The sequence below is a fragment of the Nicotiana attenuata genome, chromosome 2 (genome assembly GCF_001879085.1).
Source record: "Nicotiana attenuata strain UT chromosome 2, NIATTr2, whole genome shotgun sequence".
NCBI lineage: Eukaryota > Viridiplantae > Streptophyta > Magnoliopsida > Solanales > Solanaceae > Nicotiana > Nicotiana attenuata.
In genome coordinates, this window is record NC_031990.1 from 43,942,459 (window position 1) to 43,961,306 (window position 18,848).

Here is an 18,848-nt window from a genome sequence, read left to right on the forward strand (position 1 = left end):
GCATTAAATTTACTAAAATTTTGACTCTTAATTTTTTTTATAATTTCAACTGTATAAAAAATCATAATATTTAGGAATGTAATCTTAGTAAGATTATTTATATAAGTCGAGTAAGTTAATTTTTACAAGAATCATAATTTTAGAAACTGTTATCTCACCCAAAATACCAATAATCTATGTGACTTTAGAAGTGTTCCATCAAGATACCAAGAGATACAAACTTAAAGCAAATACTACAGAAATCATACTCATGAGCTAACAACTATTTTCAGATCGCTAAAATTTTGTAGACTTAAGGTTGGTGATGTAAAGGTGTTCGCTATTTCATACTATTCCTTTTAAAAAAAATGTTAATAAAACACTTTCTAAAAGTGTTGTCATAGAGTTTCGTATCTTCTCGTAGTGTCGATAAATCTATCAAGCGGATAGATATTGCATGTAATCCTAGATAAATATCAAATTAGGGATGTGGTTAACTAACAACATTCATCATTTTTCTTCAGAAATTTGGATTTTTAAAATTTTACAATATTTTTGTGTAACACCCCGTAAATTCGGCTTAGGTGTGAATGTGATAAATGAGTGGTAAGGTTATATTTTGAACATGTGAAGTCCCAACGGGATGATTGTGGGTAAAATAGTTGTTTCAAAAATCAAAATGGAAAGAGAGGTGCATAAGATTTGACAAAAATCGACTAAGTTGCAGAAGATCTGTCTTCCATCAAGTTTTAGTGAATATGTGTAAGGAATTGGAGAAAACACAAAGCATTAAAGTTGTAGGCCTTTGAAATAGCTTTCCAACGATATATTATGGAGCCCGAACGGATATCTGTGCAAAAAGTTATGTGCGTTTTTCGGAACAGTACGCGTATGCACGAACACTCGCGCGAACAAGCCTCCAGGTGCGCGAACTCGCGCGTGGGAGGCAGTGTTACTGCCGTTGAGCGCGAACTCTCACGCGAACAAGCCTCCAGGTGCGCGAACTCGCGCGTGGGGGGTCGTTTTAAAGCTATATTTCGTCCCCCACAGCCCCAAAACATAAAAACTTGCTCTAGAAAGGGGAACTCTCAAAAACCTAACTCCTTAAGGGTCCTTCCACCACCCAAGGTAAGTTCTAATGGTGATTCTAAGTTAATTTCACTTTTCCAACATCTTATTAACATGGGTAAATCCTCCATATCATTAGATATTCGATTGGGACATCATTGTTGAGAGAAGGAAGCCTAGAACTCGAAAATCAAGGGTTTGAACTTCGAAAAGGTAATGTCTTCACCCTCTAATTGATTCTAGCATTGGTTTAATGATTATAAATCCTAGTTCATGAGACATGAGTTGTTGGGGTTGATAGAAAAGCATGAACGATTATAGGGTTGGGGTGTTAAGTGTTGATTATTGGTTAAGAGTGTTGTTTGCCTTATGGGTGATGAAGAATAATGTTGGTGTAATCATTTGAGACCTTAGTATTTATCTAGGAACAAGAGAATGGGTTGTTGGGTGTAGAGACACCATTAATAAGGACTATGAAGCTTTATTTTTACCAAGTGTTTGACAAAATGCTTAAGTGACCAAAACATGAGCATTATAGCTAATGTAGAATCCCTGTGACTTGTATTGCTATAGATTGAAGTTGAAAGGATTGACAAACGTTGTATTACGCTCAAGAGCAGGAAGTTAAGGCATGTAAGGCTAACTCTTTACGTTTGGTAATGTCTATGATTCTCCCTACGTCCCATTCATTATGATCATTACCAGTCTCCTCGAAAAGAACTATGCCTTAGTTCCCTGATCAGTAGTAGGACTTCTATTCTCTAGATGGCATAGTCTCATAATCATTCGATATTCTATGAGTTTCAGTTATGACAAATCAACTTGTTATGAATACTCATCTCAGTCTAATCCTATTCACTATTCCAGTATCATGTAACCCAGTATGGCTCATTATTTCAGTATCATGTATTGTAATATGATTCTCAGTTCNTTTCAACACGTACTTTTCACTTGCACATGATACCTCCCAATATACACATAAGGATCACACCACTTCAGAACACTTCCCACGGAGATAACCCACCTGCTTCGCTTCAATATAACATTCCTGTATACCTTCCACCGCCATACACATTACACAGCCACTTAGTCTTCCTGTGTCTGAACTCGTACCGCAACATAAAATTTACTTCACTCTCGACTGGAAACATGAAAAGATTCTTCACGTGCCCATAACTCGGGGCCACACCTCCACTCACAATGGAAATCAAACACTTAATGGTTCATCTATCATCCAGCAGATCTTCCTCGTCACTTCTAAGTCACATAGATACATCTCGCAGTACTAATACACTCTTTACATAGCTACCCAGTCGTCACTTCCACTAATAGGGACACTGCCGAACATATAAGTTCAAAACACTTACTCGCACAATCAGCACCTCAGTGCTCGAGCCGTAGGCAAAGATCCGGCCTCAAGTCCTCCAGACTGTCCTAACATCAAACTCACGGAGATCATAACTCACCCCTTGATCGGGGAATCACAAGCCATCAAGGCACATCTGATACTGAGCGCTCATGCGCGCATACAAATGCGTGGAAGGAATTTCAAGAGTTACTTTTCAAGCTGAATCAAGGACGCACGATAAGAATTCCAAGAATGTGAAGTTTTCCTAAAGGTTCTGCAGCCTCTCGAGGATAAATACATACTTCTCCGTATCGATCCACGAGACTCTACTAAACCTGCTCATGACTCGTGAGACCTAGTAACCTAGGCTCTGATACCAACTTGTCACGACCCAAACCCGCACTGGTCGTGATGGCACCTCCCGTGAAGGCAAGGCCAGCCAACTAACCCAAACTCGTCTTTCAAAAATAATTTAAACATGAATAACAGCTAAAATATGACTTAATAATATTAATTAGCGGAATTTCAGCCCCACGCAGCCCTAATCGGGGTGTCACAAGTCATGAGCATCTATCAGAATGTAAATCCACTACAAGGTCTAAAATATACAAAACCGAAATAATGATCAAAAGAGAGAACACGGTGCTGCGAACGCTAGCAGTCACCTCTTTAACTCATATAACGCTGCCTTTGATCGGCCAAAACCCGCTACCGGGTGAATAGATACATGCATCTGCACACGAGGTGCAGGGAGTAAAGTGAGTACTCCAACTCAATGAGTAATAAAGGTAAATAACAACTGAGCAGTAAAAAATCACGTAAGCAAACCATCATGCTGTATAGAAGCAGGGTACAATCCTTTGAGAAAATAGTGAAACGGTGAAATCTTTGGAAATATCTTGGCTCAATTCAAATCTCTTTTGAAAATGATCTTTTCAACAGTTACGAAATGATTTCAAAACAGTTAGTGCCGATAAGCACAGAAAATCCGCCCCTCGGGCACAAATACCACAATATAACAGGTAAAAAGGCAAGTAAATATGCAAGATGAGCACATAAAAGTTCGCCCCTCGGACAATATCTCAAAAAAGTACCAGCCCCTCGGGCTCACTCTCAGAAACACTCTCAGCCCCTCGGGCTTTCTCTCTCAGACCACTCTCTGAACAGTATCATATAGTAACCGCTGCAGCGTGTAGCCCGATCCACATATCGTTGCGGCGTGCAGCCCGATCCATATGGGTACCCGCGCTCACTATGGGGGTGCAGACTCCGAAGGGGCCCCTTACGGCCCAAGTGCAATATCAAGCCACCTCGTGGCATATAACATAAGTCCTGAAAGCCTTTTCACATCACACTCGAGGCCTGAAAGCCTCCTCACATAACACTCGAGGCCTGAAAGCCTCCTCACATCACACTCGAGGCCTGAAAGCCTCCTCACATAACACTCGAGGCCTGAAAAGCCTCCTCACATCGCACTCGAGGCCTGAAAGCCTCCTCACATAACACTCGAGGCCTGAAAGCCTCCTCACATCACACTCGAGGCCTGAAAGCCTCCTCACATAACACTCGAGGCCTGAAAGCCTCCTCACATCACTCACATATATCCTCACATATGGCCCTCGGCCTCACTCAGTCCAGAAAACATCATAAGCCCCTCGAGCATCAATAAAATAGTATTGCTCAGCCCAAACAACAGTGGAAATATCATTTAAGTCTCAAAGTTCAGTTAAAGCGGCTGAGTTTGTAAAACAGTATAATCAACAGGACTGAGTTCAAGTAGTATATCAAAATAGTGAGAAAACAGTGATAAAAATCCTTGAAGGGTTCAGATAATTGGCGCGAAGCCCAAATATGGCAATCAGCCCAGATCATGATAACAATAAATAAGTTTCAGTCAAATACGCGGTAAAATCAACAATCGGGACGGACCAAGTCACAATCCCCAACGGTGCTCTACCCCACGCTCTCTATCCGGCGTGCAAGTCACCTCAATATAGCACTACGATGTGCAAATCCGGGGTTTCAAACCCTCAGGATATCATTTACAATCATTACTCACCTCGAACCGGTGAAATCTCTAGCTTGCGATGACTTTGCCCCTCAAATAGGCCTCCACGCGCGTCGAATCTATCCAAAATCAGAGCGAATACATCACAATAGGCTAAGGGGACATAACCCAATCGAAAAGAATCGAAAAATATTGAAATTCACGAAATCTGCAAAACCCGAGCCCCGGGCCCCCTTCTCGAAAAATCAGAAAATTAACATCATCGGATTCCTTATCTCGCCACGAGTCCATAAATATCAAGAACTCCCAAATCCGAGTCCAAATGACCCATCAAAATCCAATTTGAAATACCAAATTCCAAGCCCTAGCTTTTCCCCCTTTTTATGAATTTCCACAAATTTCTATGTTAATTCTACCATTAAATCATGTAATAAGGTCAAGGAACTCACCTCCAATCACACCTAGTCGAAATCCCCTTCCATTTCTGTCCAAAAGCTCTCAAGGTCGATCAAAAATGGTGGAAATAACCCTTAGCTCGCGGAACAAAATGAGCTTTTAAAACCCTTCTCTGAACAGTCATTTTCGCATCTGCGGTTGCTTTACCGCATTTGCGACTACCGCTTCTGCGGATTCTTCCTCCGCTTCTGCGGATCCTTATTAGGCCAAGGACCGCTTTTTCGGTCAAATATAGCTCCTGCGGACACCGCTTATGCGGTCAATCACCCGCTTCTGCGGAACCTCCCTCACACACACGGACCGCTTCTGCGCTCAATAGCCGCACCTGCGTAGGCCGCACCTGCGGAAACCATCTGCTTCTGCGGAATTTCTCCAAAAGGCCAAAACTCGCATCTGCGCCCCTAGTCTTCGCATCTGCGGCCCCTTTTCTGCAGATGCGGAAATACCAGATATCAGCAAATCTTCAGAGATCACCAAGTCCAAAATCATCCCGATGGCCATCCGAATTCACCCCGAGGCTTCCGGGACCTCAACCAGAAGTATCAACACATCTTAAAACATTATTAAAACTTGCTTCAATCATCAAAACACCTCAACTAACACCAAAATCGTCAAATTACATCGAATTCAAGCCTAAGTTCTTTTAAAACTTCCAAAACACGCATTTGATCAAAAACTCGACCAAAACACCTCCGAATGACCTGAAATTTTGCACACACATCCCAAATCACCTAACGGAGCTACAGCAACTCTCGGAATTCCATTCCGACCCTCGGATCAAAATCTCACCTATCAACCGGAATTCGCCAAAATATTAACTTCCCCAATTCAAGCCTAATTCTACACTGGACCTCCAAAATCACTTCCGATCGCACTCCTAAGTCATAAATTACCCAACGAAGCTAACCGAATCATAAAAACTCCGATCCGAGCTCATATACAAATAAGTCAACTCTTGGTCAAACCTTTCAAATACCCAGCTTTCAACTGAACTGTCCTTTCAAATTCATTCCAAATTTTCCTGAAACCAAAACCAACGACCTACATTTGTCATAACACATAACACGGGGCAAGTCATGCCCGAGAACTGGCGATCAAAGTGCAAAAGCTCAAAATGACCGGTCGGGTCGTTACATGAATGTCCATATTTAGAGAAATTCTAGGGTTTATTATTTGGTGGCTAAGTCAACCTCTCCCTATAAATAGAGGGCTCTATTCCATTGTAATTCATCCCAATATCAATAAGAATTCCATTCTCTTTACTTTTCTCTGCAATACTCTTCTTCTTCTTTTATTGTTGCATAACAGTTTTCCTTTTTTAATCAAACCCTCTTTATTAGGGATATTAATTGAAGAAGAAGTATCTCCTATTAATTCGTTTTTTCTTTTTATAACCTACAACAATCACTCTTTATTTGGGATATTAATTGAAGAAGAAGTTTCTCATTTATTATTCTCTTCCCTTTTCCCTTTTTTGTCATACGGAAATTTATTTATTTATTTTAAATAATCTTTTGATTTACAATTTTATCCAATTTCGAATGCACTTATGAAGGGTAAAAAAAAGCCGAACGACATTTCACTAAGAGCCTTCGTGCTTTTAATATAACTAGTCTCTATGTATGTGCCTCGCACGTAATGCTTTAGGACTAAAATAAAGATGAGAAATAAAAAAAAAAGGTAACGAAAGATATTAGATATTAAAAGTGTATAACAATTGAAGCTCAAAATAATTAAAAATATTTAAAAACTTGTCATAATAATTGAAAAGGATTCACCTGCTTTACATTGATAAAATCTGTTATTTTAGAATCTCTAAAAATAAAAATAGATAATTTAGACACTTCTAATTTTAAAAATAGGAGTACAAGAATGTCTTAGGAAAATTTGATAAATATTGACATACCTAAGATTTATAATTAAAAAAAAACCTTGAGGGAATATTGCTATTTCGCTAATAGAATTGACATGGAAATCAATAATCTTTCTCTACATTTTGATTTATTAATAAAAAATGTCATGAAAACACATTGCTATAGCCTTAGTATGAAAAAATATAAAACTCTGGTGAAATATTTTAATGAAGCAATAACACCTAACAATTCAATATATCATGAAAAAGATCATATAATACTGAAATAATTATTAACTAATGGAGTTTGTCTAGTGGTATAAGGAATCCTTTTGAAAATGCTTGAGATTATCCTTGTACGAATTCAATGCCTAAATAGAAAGCTCCAGTAGTCTATTGACCATCTATGTCAAATAAACTTAATTCTGGTAAAAATAATTTTTTCACATTTTCTTTGTTCAAATTCTTCTGAAAAACATCTTTGGTGAGTAAAAAAAAAAACCTTGTTGCTGATCTTGAAAAGAGTTATAATGCGTAGGTCTCTTTAGTTTTTATCTCAAACCTTTAATTGAGCTTCAAATGGAATTCAGTCAATATTATCCCGTGATACAACCACTGTAATACCAATTCAAATGGTGGAAACTCGTTTATTTAAAGTGATAATATAGTTTTTTGAAAAATAAATTGAAACTTTGTCAATATTTAGATTACAAAAATAACTTTAGCTTTTCGTTCATGTTGAATTTTAGTATCTTAAAATTGATTAGTGGACGAAGAGTTGTTTGAAGTTGTGCCTAAAGAATAAGTGTTTGAAGAACTTATTCCCCAAAATAATAATGTACGTAAATTTGTATAATAAGGAAGGACTCTTTGATCTGGAACCAAAATCCATAAGCGTTATTTGTTTAGAACTCTATGTTAATTTGATCGTGCTATGTCTTTTTATTTAGTAAAATAACCAATATATTAATGGTTCAATTAGATTAAAAGAGCGCATAAAGGTCGGTCAATATTTTAGGGATATTTTTGTCGTTCAACATTTAGTATCCAACATTCGTGTTTTTATAATAATATAGACTAGTTTCTATGAACGTGCGTTGCACGATAACAATTGCATGTTGATATTTGATTACTAACAGCTTGTTTGGATGGCTGTTACCTATCGTATCGTATCCTATTGTTACTTTAAATACAATGTTTGTTTTGATTGTTACTTAAATTTTATTGTATCGTATTGTTAAATATGTCGTTACGTAACGATGAAATGTGCCACTTTATGTAACGACCGATTTGGTGTGGTCGCGTCGTTTCCTTGTGTTTTTCTCTCAATCTCACCCTTCATTATTATTAAATAATTTTATTTTATCATTTACCCTACCTTTTTATATACCGTATCATAATTTTTCTTTATAATATTGCAAGTTTATTCATCATATCACAGGTTCGTGATACCATGAAACGACGCCAAAACGACACAATTCATCCAAACATTGTATTCATCAAACGATACATTACAATACAATACGATACGATACGATACATTATGAAACGATACGTAACAACCATCCAAACAAGCTGTAAAATTTTTGATATTCATACTTTTCAAATGTTATTATACTTACATAATACTTAAATTTTAAATGATTCTACATTATCGTACGAACTTGCGAATGATATACGTATTTATAGAAAAATGAGATATAGTCGTATCTACCTAATATTCTTTATATATATGATATTTTTGGTGTTTGATCTCTTATAATACTTTATTATAATTAAAACTCTTGCTGTCGATATTGATCTCTCTCTTGAAAATATAATATACAATAGTTATTGTATTAAAATAAGTTCCATCAAATATAGTCCGACATTTAAACTTATTTTGTTATGTATTTAATTTACTATCATTGTAATACACAAGCGTACGTGCAATTATTTCCAGATATATTTAAGAGGATATCCTTCATCGTCTATGATGAAAGTTGAATTTTGGGGATAAACACATGCTTGAAAATACATATGTCCATTACGGTTTTTACAGAATAAGAAGATCAAAAGAAAGACTAACCCTAATAATGAGCAATAATGCCAAAAAATTAAATTTAATGTAGTTACATTCCTGTGGTGTTTTGGTCTCAATTTTTATAATTAAGTTCTATTGAAGTGAAATATTGTCTTATTAATTTCTTTTTTTATATTTTTAAAATGCGCTAGTGCATAGATGACTAAGTCAAAGACAGTTTTTCCTACCTATTATGGTTAGATTATAAATTGAGGTAATAAATTTAGTTTGGAGAGAAAATTTGTCTTACTTTTATTTTGGTTTAAATGGATTAATTTTTTAGAGTTTAAAGAGCAATGTTGAGTAGAAATTAAATTATTTGATTAGATTGAGCATGAAGGAGTCCTTGACTAATAAAATTTGTGACAAGAAATAAAGTTCTAAAACTTTTACAATTCTAAACGTACAAACTGATTGTGATAAATAACAAAATCAGGAACAATTAATGCTTGTAAATATGACAAATCCTTTTGCATGTGCGTAGAAACTTTTTTGTGCCAACGTTTCTCATATAAGTTATATTATAATTCTAAATGTTATAATTATTTTATCCAATTATGGAGTTGTTTCTTTGCAAGGAAACTTTATATTTTAGAAAGAATCGAATCCAAACAGAATAAGGTTACTTAGTCCTGACCCAAAATTATATTTATACCCATTATTAATTGCTAGATAAAGGAAATATTAACTTTAAAGGGCAAAAAGGTCGATCAACTTTTCGAAGATATTTTAGTCTCTTAACATTTAACTTTCTTACATTTGTGCTTTTATAATATATATATATATATATATATATATATATATATATATATATATATATATATANAAATATAATATAATAGTATAAGATAAATATGCTATAACAGATTTCATACTTTTGTTATAATTGACTCCTATATTATATAGTACATCTCTCATCTATTTTTGAATGGCTGCATTTGAACTGGGGTAGATTTGGCTTGGCTTAATTTTAGGGATGTTGAGATATTTTAGGAAAATTTGGTTGTTTTTGAATTGTAGTCGATTTACTTAAGCTTAAATTTAGGGAATGTTAAAAATTCTGTTAAATTCTGCTACAATTTTGGAATCTTCATTTAGTATAGGTTGAATAATGTCCGTAGAGAGAAATTCTTTTAATTTACAATTAAATATATATTAANTATATATATATAAAATCCATAGAGGAGGCTCCTATTTATAAGAAAGTTGCTTGGTGACCAAGTAACTTATTTTGGTGGTCAAGTAATAAATCTTGCTGACCAGGTAACTAGACTAGTTCATGACTAACTAACTTGCTCCTAAGTAATTTCATAATACACGGACATTTACTCTTAATATTATTTATAACACCAAATATTTGTGTTCTGCGAAGCAAGTATTATAAAGCAGTCCATATAATAACAACAGCTAAAATCACTATGGTTCTAAATACCAACACTTACTTCTCCTTCAAGTATAATTTCTTTTACTTAGTAACATACAATATTTAGCTCTATATCTCCGAAAAATGTGGCATGATAATTGTAGTTTTGAAATTTCACTATCCTTAATCAAATGTTTCGAATTCTTTGTAGGGTGCATTTTATTCCCTTAATGGAATTACCTCGCACAAATCTAATTCCAAATAACAGATGGTTAAACAAAAAAAAAAAGTACATCTTTGATGATTCTTGCCTGGAAGTCAAGGGTGGTGGAGATTTAAGATAAAAGAAATGTATACTATACGATTAACCAAACACCAACATGTAGACCCAATGTTACTTCCGAACATTGTCAAGAGGACAAATTAACAGTATAAGTATTATATTTGGCTGTCCATACATTTTTTTTTTTGGGGGGTAAATAAAAAAGGACTGGAGAATTGCTGAAATTGTAATAAGACTGGAGAAAAAAGATAAGGAGGTCCGTTCGCATACTGGCAAAAAAGAACAAAAATTTTGTGACAAGCTTTACAGAACCTTCTAACTGTTAAAATGTTGCGTGTAACGACGTTTTTCATGACTCATAGAGACATATATATAGTTTAACCATAGTCAAAGAATTATGAACCAAAAAGAAAATTTTGAGGTAAGGAACAAAAATTGATTGAAGAAAACAGTCAATAGGGAAAATGCAGAAAGATGAAGAAAACACTCACTCTGAAAGATGTTATGAAGCAGATGCAAGAAAAGCAAACACGAACCCACTGTTGCTTAATCAAGTACTAGTTGATCAGTGCAATGTGCAATAGATACTAGTTGACAATCTGATCAACAAAGTAGCGGAGATGAATCATACTGTTTAATATAAACATCAGAGGAACTACATATATTGCTATTATTTCCTAACTAAAAGGATGTCAAAAAGTTTTTCATGCCATCTCCGTTGTTAGCAAAAAAAGGGGCAGCCAAAATGTCATTCATGCAATACTACTAGTAGCAAAGGCAGCCTGCTGAGGATTCTTAGTGGTAAAGACCTTCATATTTATGCCAGCCCTACATTATCAAGAAAAGGAATGTCAGTAAATATATATATCTTTTCTTATCAAGTTAAAATTATATTGATTTGAGAGATAAATCCAGCATACAAGGTATATACAACAGGTAGAGCATGCTTCCCCACAAATAGCATCCATTCATCAGCACTAGTTAAATATCAAAATTACTCCAAAGATAGACAGAGACAAAAATGTTCCACTAAACTATACTACCAAAGATTTTTTTACTCTTTCAAATGCTCTCCTATTTCTGTTTTTACGTACTGTCCACATTAACACCAATGGAGGTCCTTCGCATGCTCTCATTGTCCTTCTGAATTTCCATACCAGTAGCTGTTGAAATATAAGCTAGGCTTTTGATGAGATATCACAAGTCACAAAGAGAATGGAAGATGGAGATAAAAATAAGAACACTCTTGATACTATTTAACTACTTCACTATTACATAACAACATCAACTAAGGGGTTTTATAGGTGCCAAAGTGGACCTCTGGACTCACATCTACTAAATACTTTTCTTGGTCACCTTGAAACATAAAAATGAACCTATGTCATACTAAAAGATAATGTACCTGGAAATTGTAAGCATCCCATTGGTAATGCTAATACATAAACCTAAAACTTAATTTCTAGAAAATCAAAATCATATTTCCAACAGAAGCACCTCTGTTACAGTCCATGCCGCTACTTATTTCTACTCCAAACATGCTCCTCAAGCCATGCACCAAATAACTAGGAATGTTATGTCTAGAATAAGATCTGAAAGTTATGACAAGTGAATTCATTTATTGAAGATTGCAAGACACAAGTCAACCAAGGAGCTTATAAGCTATGGGAAAACGAAGCTGGAAACTCAAGCTGAGAAAGCCCAAAGAGAACAACTTGAATTAGAAAATAATTAAATGAAAAGGAGATTGTTTCATATGAATAGAGGACTTCTTATGCTGACTGTCAACTGAAGCTATATCTTGGAGCATTGAAAAGTTAAGATATGGATGTCTCATACTCCACCAGTAGCTAAGCCTTTCATTGAACATAAGCTTTAGTTCATCAACATTAATATCTATCAGACTATCATCCATACTTGAATATACAAGTATAAAGTTCATAAATGAGGATTTTTTTTTAAAACACTTAACCTAAAACAAGAAAAAGAACATTTGAAAACGCAACAGCTCTGCAATTGACTAGAAAGGTAACAGAATTGTTGCAATTCCCTGACAGGACATGATTCTATTAGTTTTCTTTTGAAGCCTTGGTGCTGTTAATTAGTGCAATCCGGCAATCCAAATGCATTATTTCAGAGAAACTATGTTTTCCTGCTCTTTCTTACACGTACATAATGGTTAGAATGCTTATGGAACCAGATGCCTCAGAGTCCTATAGCATCAGTAAATAGAAAATTTTATATCAGCATATAGATATAAAACTTCAAGGATCTAGCAATCATATTACTACGTCTATTGACCTAGTTGTCTCTTCATAACGAAATCATTGATTATTGACCTCAACACAACTGATGCTCCAACAAGAAAATACTACAAAAGCTGAAATGTTTCTCTGATCATTTAAAATGTTTCTACTGACAAAAGGGAAGATTTTATATTGTTAGAAAATAAATGGGGTGAACAGGGAAGTTGGGATCTTCTGGAAACACTCTCGACACACACGATGCACCTTTGAAGCCAAGCCTACTTCTTTTTCAAACAATGCCCACTATGCAAGACATGAAAGGGAGAAAATAGCTTCTAGTGGGACTTGATTTTTAAAATTGAATTGGAAAACAACCCACTTCCATATAACAAAGAAAAGGAAGCACATTTATTCTAGATAAAGAAAGAAGACATAGAATTATCTTTACACAGTCACTTGTATAAAGGTAACACCAAAAATATGGGGACACAAAGAGAGTAGCTTTTTCCAGATATTCATGATGCTTCAAACGAATAGCTGCAAATACCGTCTCCTCTTACTACTCATTCTGTCACAGGAATCAAAACTGTGAGAAATTTTCAATAACAAGAAGATGAGCACACACAGTTGTGTGACAAAAATGACCTAATTGTGGATTTCTTGTTTTCCGTTACTCTTTTCTTAGTATTTACACTTTCCATAATGGATCCAAATTCAAGCTGAAAAGCTAAAGAGGCCAAGAGAGGAAATATAGTTCTCTTAATCTGTTCTTCTTTTGCTTGATAGTAAGTCCGTCTGCAACATCAAAAGAACTCTTCGAAACCGATGCAATTGAAAGAAGCTAAATGGAAACCAAGGCAGGGCAAAAGTGACACTTCATGACATACTTGAATTATAATATAAGCTAATCTTATGTAAAAGAAAAGTTATCTGGGGAAATAAGAGAATTGCATGCAGTGACAGAAATTCATGTTATAACTGATTTCACACCATGAAGTTATGCAAGAGCACAATTTATCAGATGGAAGACAGGAAAAAAAAAACCTTGTTAATTGGGCATAAATGCTTTCCGAAACCACAGCAGCAACTCACAAGCATCTCTACTAATTGCGTAGAATAAAGTAAGCAAATCATAGAGTAAGTTCACACAGTAAATTAACCCATCATAGTTTCACAGTTGGTTAAACATATGCACATGATAAGAACAAAACAAAGGAGAACATCTCAAAGAGGGAGTTGACAAACACCACAAAGCAAGCCATAAAGTAACTTAAAATATAGACAAAAGTTGATCACCGTACTTTAGGAGGTATTCGCGTGCTAATTTGCCTTCAGCAGCTTCCTTCTTAACTGGTAGCATCCCTCCAATCAGAACTAGGCTCTCTGAATAGTCAAAAATCACATACGAGCCCTTCTTAGCATTCTCAATGCTGAATTTTGCCTTTACTGAACTAGTCACTGGATCAAACAACAGCACCCCGTTTTCATCCTCCACTACAATGTCACCATTCCTCAAACAGCCCAATGTTCTGTCAAAACCAAATGTTATTCCAACATTGCATTTCTTGCTCCAACCATCTTCATCATCCATTACCCAAACATTAACATTATATTTGTCTGTTTTCTCCCATATTAACATACCAAGAGAATCCTCTAAATTCACAGGATACCCCTTAGTCCCCACTCTTATTCCCGGCATAGGTAACTTGTCAAATACTTTCTTACTCACATCAAAATACACCAACACCTCACGAGATCCATGCGCATCCTCTACTACGGCTCTCCAATAAGGTACCCCTTTAATGATCACATTGCAAATAAGCCCAAGAACACGAAACCCCACCTCATTTTTCAGCTTCTTCCAGCTGAAACTCTTAGTCGAACACATTTCCACTTCATCCGGAGCTCTAGTTTCAGCTGGTCTGAAACACAAGAGACTCAAGATCAAGAAATCATTCTCTTGAGAATCATAAGCCAACCCTACGGAAACACAAGAGTGAATTCCCATAAGGGGTTTGGTCTTTGAAAGCTTTATCGTCCTATACTGCCTCATAGCTGGGTTCCAAAGAGTAATCATCTCACCCCAAGGTGGCTGAGAAAGGCATACAATGCCATTGCAACAACCCACAACCAACATATCCTGAAAGTATGAAGGAAAAGGGCTATCCAGTTCCACAACTGGTGATGATTCGGGGTGCGGGTCAAATAGCGAGAGGACATGATCAAAGGACTTGATATGGCGAGTATGTATAAAAATGGGTGAAGTACAGGTGGCACTCTGCAAAGAAGAGGAATGGCGGAAATGGGTAGCTATGAAGTTGGGTTTGGAAATGAGCTTTTTCCATGGCTTGCAAACGCAACTGAATCGTAAAAGGGTCTTCACAGGGAGACGAGAAAGGATATTGGAGATGATTTCTCTAGGGAAAATGCAGCTGGATGTTGGGTCTGAAAGTGTATTTTTTGTTTTCTTGGAGCTCCCTTTCCCTTTTCCTTTCTTTTTCCCATTTCCTTTGCCTTTAGAGGGCGGCATTTCAGCTGGGTAGTAGCTGGAGGTTGAAGATGAAGAAAAGCCTTTGTGATCGACACAAAGAACCGGTAAAGAAGAGGGGGAAAGGGTTCTGCTTATAACAAGGCGAAAAAGAATTTGTGGATATTATAATTTTTAATTTTTTTCTCCAATGGAATACCAAATCTTGTACGTGTATCTTCACACCAAATTTAATTTATTATTATTTTATTCATCTTTTTATTTTTTTGGACTTTTAATTTATCATATATTGTATATATAATTAATTTTTATATTAAGATCTTTATAATTTTAATTTTATATCCTATTTTTCTGATATATTAATTTTTGTATATATTATATTTATATAAAATTATAAGTTAATTTTATTATTATTATAATTGTATAAAANATAATGTCCGTAGAGAGAAATTCTTTTAATTTACAATTAAATATATATTAATTATATAAAATAAAGATAATGATGTTGTATAATATGTAAATCAATAGCTAGTTGCAAATGATGAAATATACTATCTAAAAAGTTGTAGTTATGTATTAGTGGGGTGTATTAGTTAGTTGGTTTTACAGCTATCATTCATTAGGCTTAGACGTATATATACGACTCTTGTAAGTACAGAAGAAGAACAATGAAGAACTAAAATTCTGCTCTCTGTTTTGCTTCTTCTTAATCTCTTCATCTTTTTCACTCGATTGCAATTACGGACAGCTCAATTCACCAATTCATGGAGATTTAACATGGTATCAGAGCCCTAATTGAGTGAATCTAGGGATTTTTTCTGATAACAGTTGAAGGTCAAGAGATTACTCAGGTATTTTCTGGTGAATTCTGAGTTTTGCTTCAGTTTCGGGCCCTAATTCTCATGGCGGTGGATGATGCTACTACACAAAATGTGATTGTGATTGATCACAATCACCCTCTGTATTTGCATGCTTCTGATTCTCCGAGCTCACTTTCGATCGGGATGCCTCTGATCGGAATGGAGAATTACACCCTATAGCGACAAGCCATGGAGGTTTCTTTGCTCACCAGAAATAAACTAGGCTTTGCTGATGGAACAATTACTAGAGACACTTATGGACAGAATTTCGTTAATCATTGGGATCGCGGCAATGCCACGGTAAAATCATGGATAATGAATAATGTTAGTCGAGATTTGCTTAGTGGAGTGTTATTTCGTTCTAGTGCTCATGCTATTTGGGAGGATCTGAGAGAGCGTTTTGATAAGGTGACAGCTTCTCGCATGTTCTATCTACATAAAGCAATTTTCACATTAACACAAGGAACTTCTTCTATTTCTGTGTATTACTCTAAGTTGAAGGACCTATGGGATGAATACGACTCACTGATGCCGCCTCCTTCATGTGAATGTGCAAAATCTAAGGAGTATGCTAATCATCTGCAATACCAGCGCTTGTTACAGTTTCTTATGGGCCTTAATGATGGATATAGTCAAGCATGCAGCTAGATTTTGATGAAATCTCATGTTCCTAATGTTAATCAAGCATATGCGATGTTGCGTCAAGATGAGAGTCAAAGACAAGTAGCAGGAGGGCATTGTGTGTTGACTGAAAACATGGAACCTACTGCTCTATTCACTACTAAACAGTATGCTCAGAAGCAAGGGAAGAAGAATTATAATCTGGAGTGTGAATATTTTCACGTAAGAGGACATTCCAAAGAGAATTGCTTCAAGTTAATGAAGTGTGATTTTTGCAACATAAAAGGACATTTGAAAGAAAATTGTTATAAAATCATAGGATATCCTTCTGATTTTAAGTCAAAAAAGAGAGGTGAATTGCCGAGTGGAAATCTAGCACAATAAGATGGATATGTTGCTCCTACTCATCGTCCAGTTTCACCTATGACAGGACCAGTTTTTACACCAGAACAATACTCTCAAATCCTCAACTTGTTGAATAAAACTTCAATTGGTGAACCTAGTGCAAATATGGCAGGTATATCTCTTTCTGATTCCAGTTCTAATCCTACTTGGGTAGTAGACACAGGAGCTACTAATCATATGACAGGTAATGAACGGTTGTTGGTTGATGCTACTAAAGTAGGAAATTCAGGACAAGTTCAAATGCCTACTGGAGAATCTGCTCAAATTACTCATGTAGGAAATTGCCATTTATCAGGAGGTGATTTCATCAAAGATGTTCTATGTGTACCAACTTTTAAATTCAACCTTTTATCAGTTTCAAAACTGACTAAAGCTTTACAGTGCTTTGTTAGCTTATATCCTGATTTCTTTATCTTCCAGGACCTCTTCGCTGGGAGGGTGAAGGGGATTGGTAGAAGGGAAGAAGAGCTTTATATCTTGAGACCAAAAGGAGATGCTACAATCAAGGAGCAGATGAGGTCTTTGGCAGTAAAAAGGATCACAGATTCAGAACTGTGGCACAAGAGGATGGGTCATGTACCTATGGCAGTCTTACAAAGAATTTCTACTTTGAACGATAAATGTAGCATTACATTGGATCATTGTAGCATATGTCCATTGGCTAGACAAGTTAGATTACTATTTCCCCATAGTAGTACTAGTAAGGCTGTTGCACCTTTTGAATTGGTTCATATGGATGTTTGGGGACCTTACAAAGTTTCCACTTACAATGGCATGAACTACTTTCTCACTCTTGTGGATGATTTCTCCAGATGGACATGGGTTTTTATGATGCGTGTGAAGTCTGATGTGTCTACTTTGCTTAAATCTTTTATAGCCATGATTTTAAATCAGTTTGAGAAGAAAATCAAGGAATTTAGATCTGACAATGGGCCAGAGTTTTTTAATAATGTATGTGGTGAGTTGTTCAAATACCATGGGATAGTTCATCAGAGTTCCTGCCCTTATTCACCTCAACAGAATGGGGTTGTTGAGAGGAGACCTGCATATCCTTGAGACAGCTAGAGCTATCAAATTTCAGGATCATTTGCCATCCAAGTTCTGGGGATGTTGTATAGAAGCTGCTGTGTATATCATTAATAGGGTACCTTCCACTGTTTTGGGGAACAAGTCTCCATTTGAGGTGTTATATAACAGATGTCCTTCATTGTCTCACTTGCGAGTAATAGGATGTCTTTGTTATGCAACAACATTACCTAAACAAGACAAATTCAGTCCTGGAGCTACTCCTTCTGTGCTACTTGGCTATGGAACTTTTCAGAAAGGTTATAAGCTATATAACATTGAGCATAAGACAATTTTTATTAGCAGAGATGTTCTGTTTCATGAGAACATCTTTCCTTTCTATTCTCAGACCACAGACCAAGACTTCTCTTTTCCAGTTCTATCAATCAATTCTGCTCCACCAAAAGATTCTGTTCTCATTCCATCAAACCAGCCACAAGCAATAACCTCATAAGAAATAGCAGTTCTTGATAATGCAATCTGCTTCCCTCACTCCAGATTCCTCCTCTTCTACTCCTATATCTCTTCCTGATTCAGGACCATTACTAGTTTCTAATCTAGAACCACCACACAGAAAATCAGGAAGGGTGTCTAAGCCACCTATTTGGTTGAAGGACTTTGTTGTTCCTAGCAAAACTGCCGCTGCTTGTCTCTACCCACTGTCTAATGTTGTTAACTATGATACTTTGACACCAAGGTATCAAAGTTTTCTCACTAAGTTTTCTGCCCCAGACCTATGCACAGGCT

General features: G+C 36.0%; 1 protein-coding gene across 2 annotated transcripts; it reads right to left on the reverse strand.

Annotated features, from left to right (window-relative positions):
- On the reverse strand, positions 10,895-15,265 carry LOC109208383 (F-box/kelch-repeat protein At3g23880-like). 2 transcript variants are annotated; one of them, XM_019371505.1, is made up of 2 exons: positions 13,964-15,265; positions 10,895-11,247 (listed from the first exon to the last, which is right to left on the reverse strand). In XM_019371505.1, the coding sequence occupies exons 1-2, from the start codon at positions 15,190-15,192 to the stop codon at positions 11,172-11,174; spliced, it is 1,305 nt and encodes a 434-aa protein (XP_019227050.1). In that variant the 5' UTR covers positions 15,193-15,265; the 3' UTR covers positions 10,895-11,171. The 2 variants fall into 2 exon arrangements, with proteins under 2 accessions (XP_019227050.1, XP_019227043.1); XM_019371498.1 differs by lacking the exon at positions 10,895-11,247 and adding an exon at positions 13,120-13,457.

Coding starts and splice junctions, on each gene's coding strand:
- LOC109208383 (XM_019371498.1), bottom strand. CDS start 15,192: ATGCCGCCCTCTAAAGGCAAAGGAAATGGGAAAAAGAAAGGAAAAGGG. Junction 13,458..13,963: donor GCACGCGAATACCTCCTAAA/GTACGGTGATCA, acceptor TTGATGTTGCAG/ACGGACTTACTATCAAGCAA.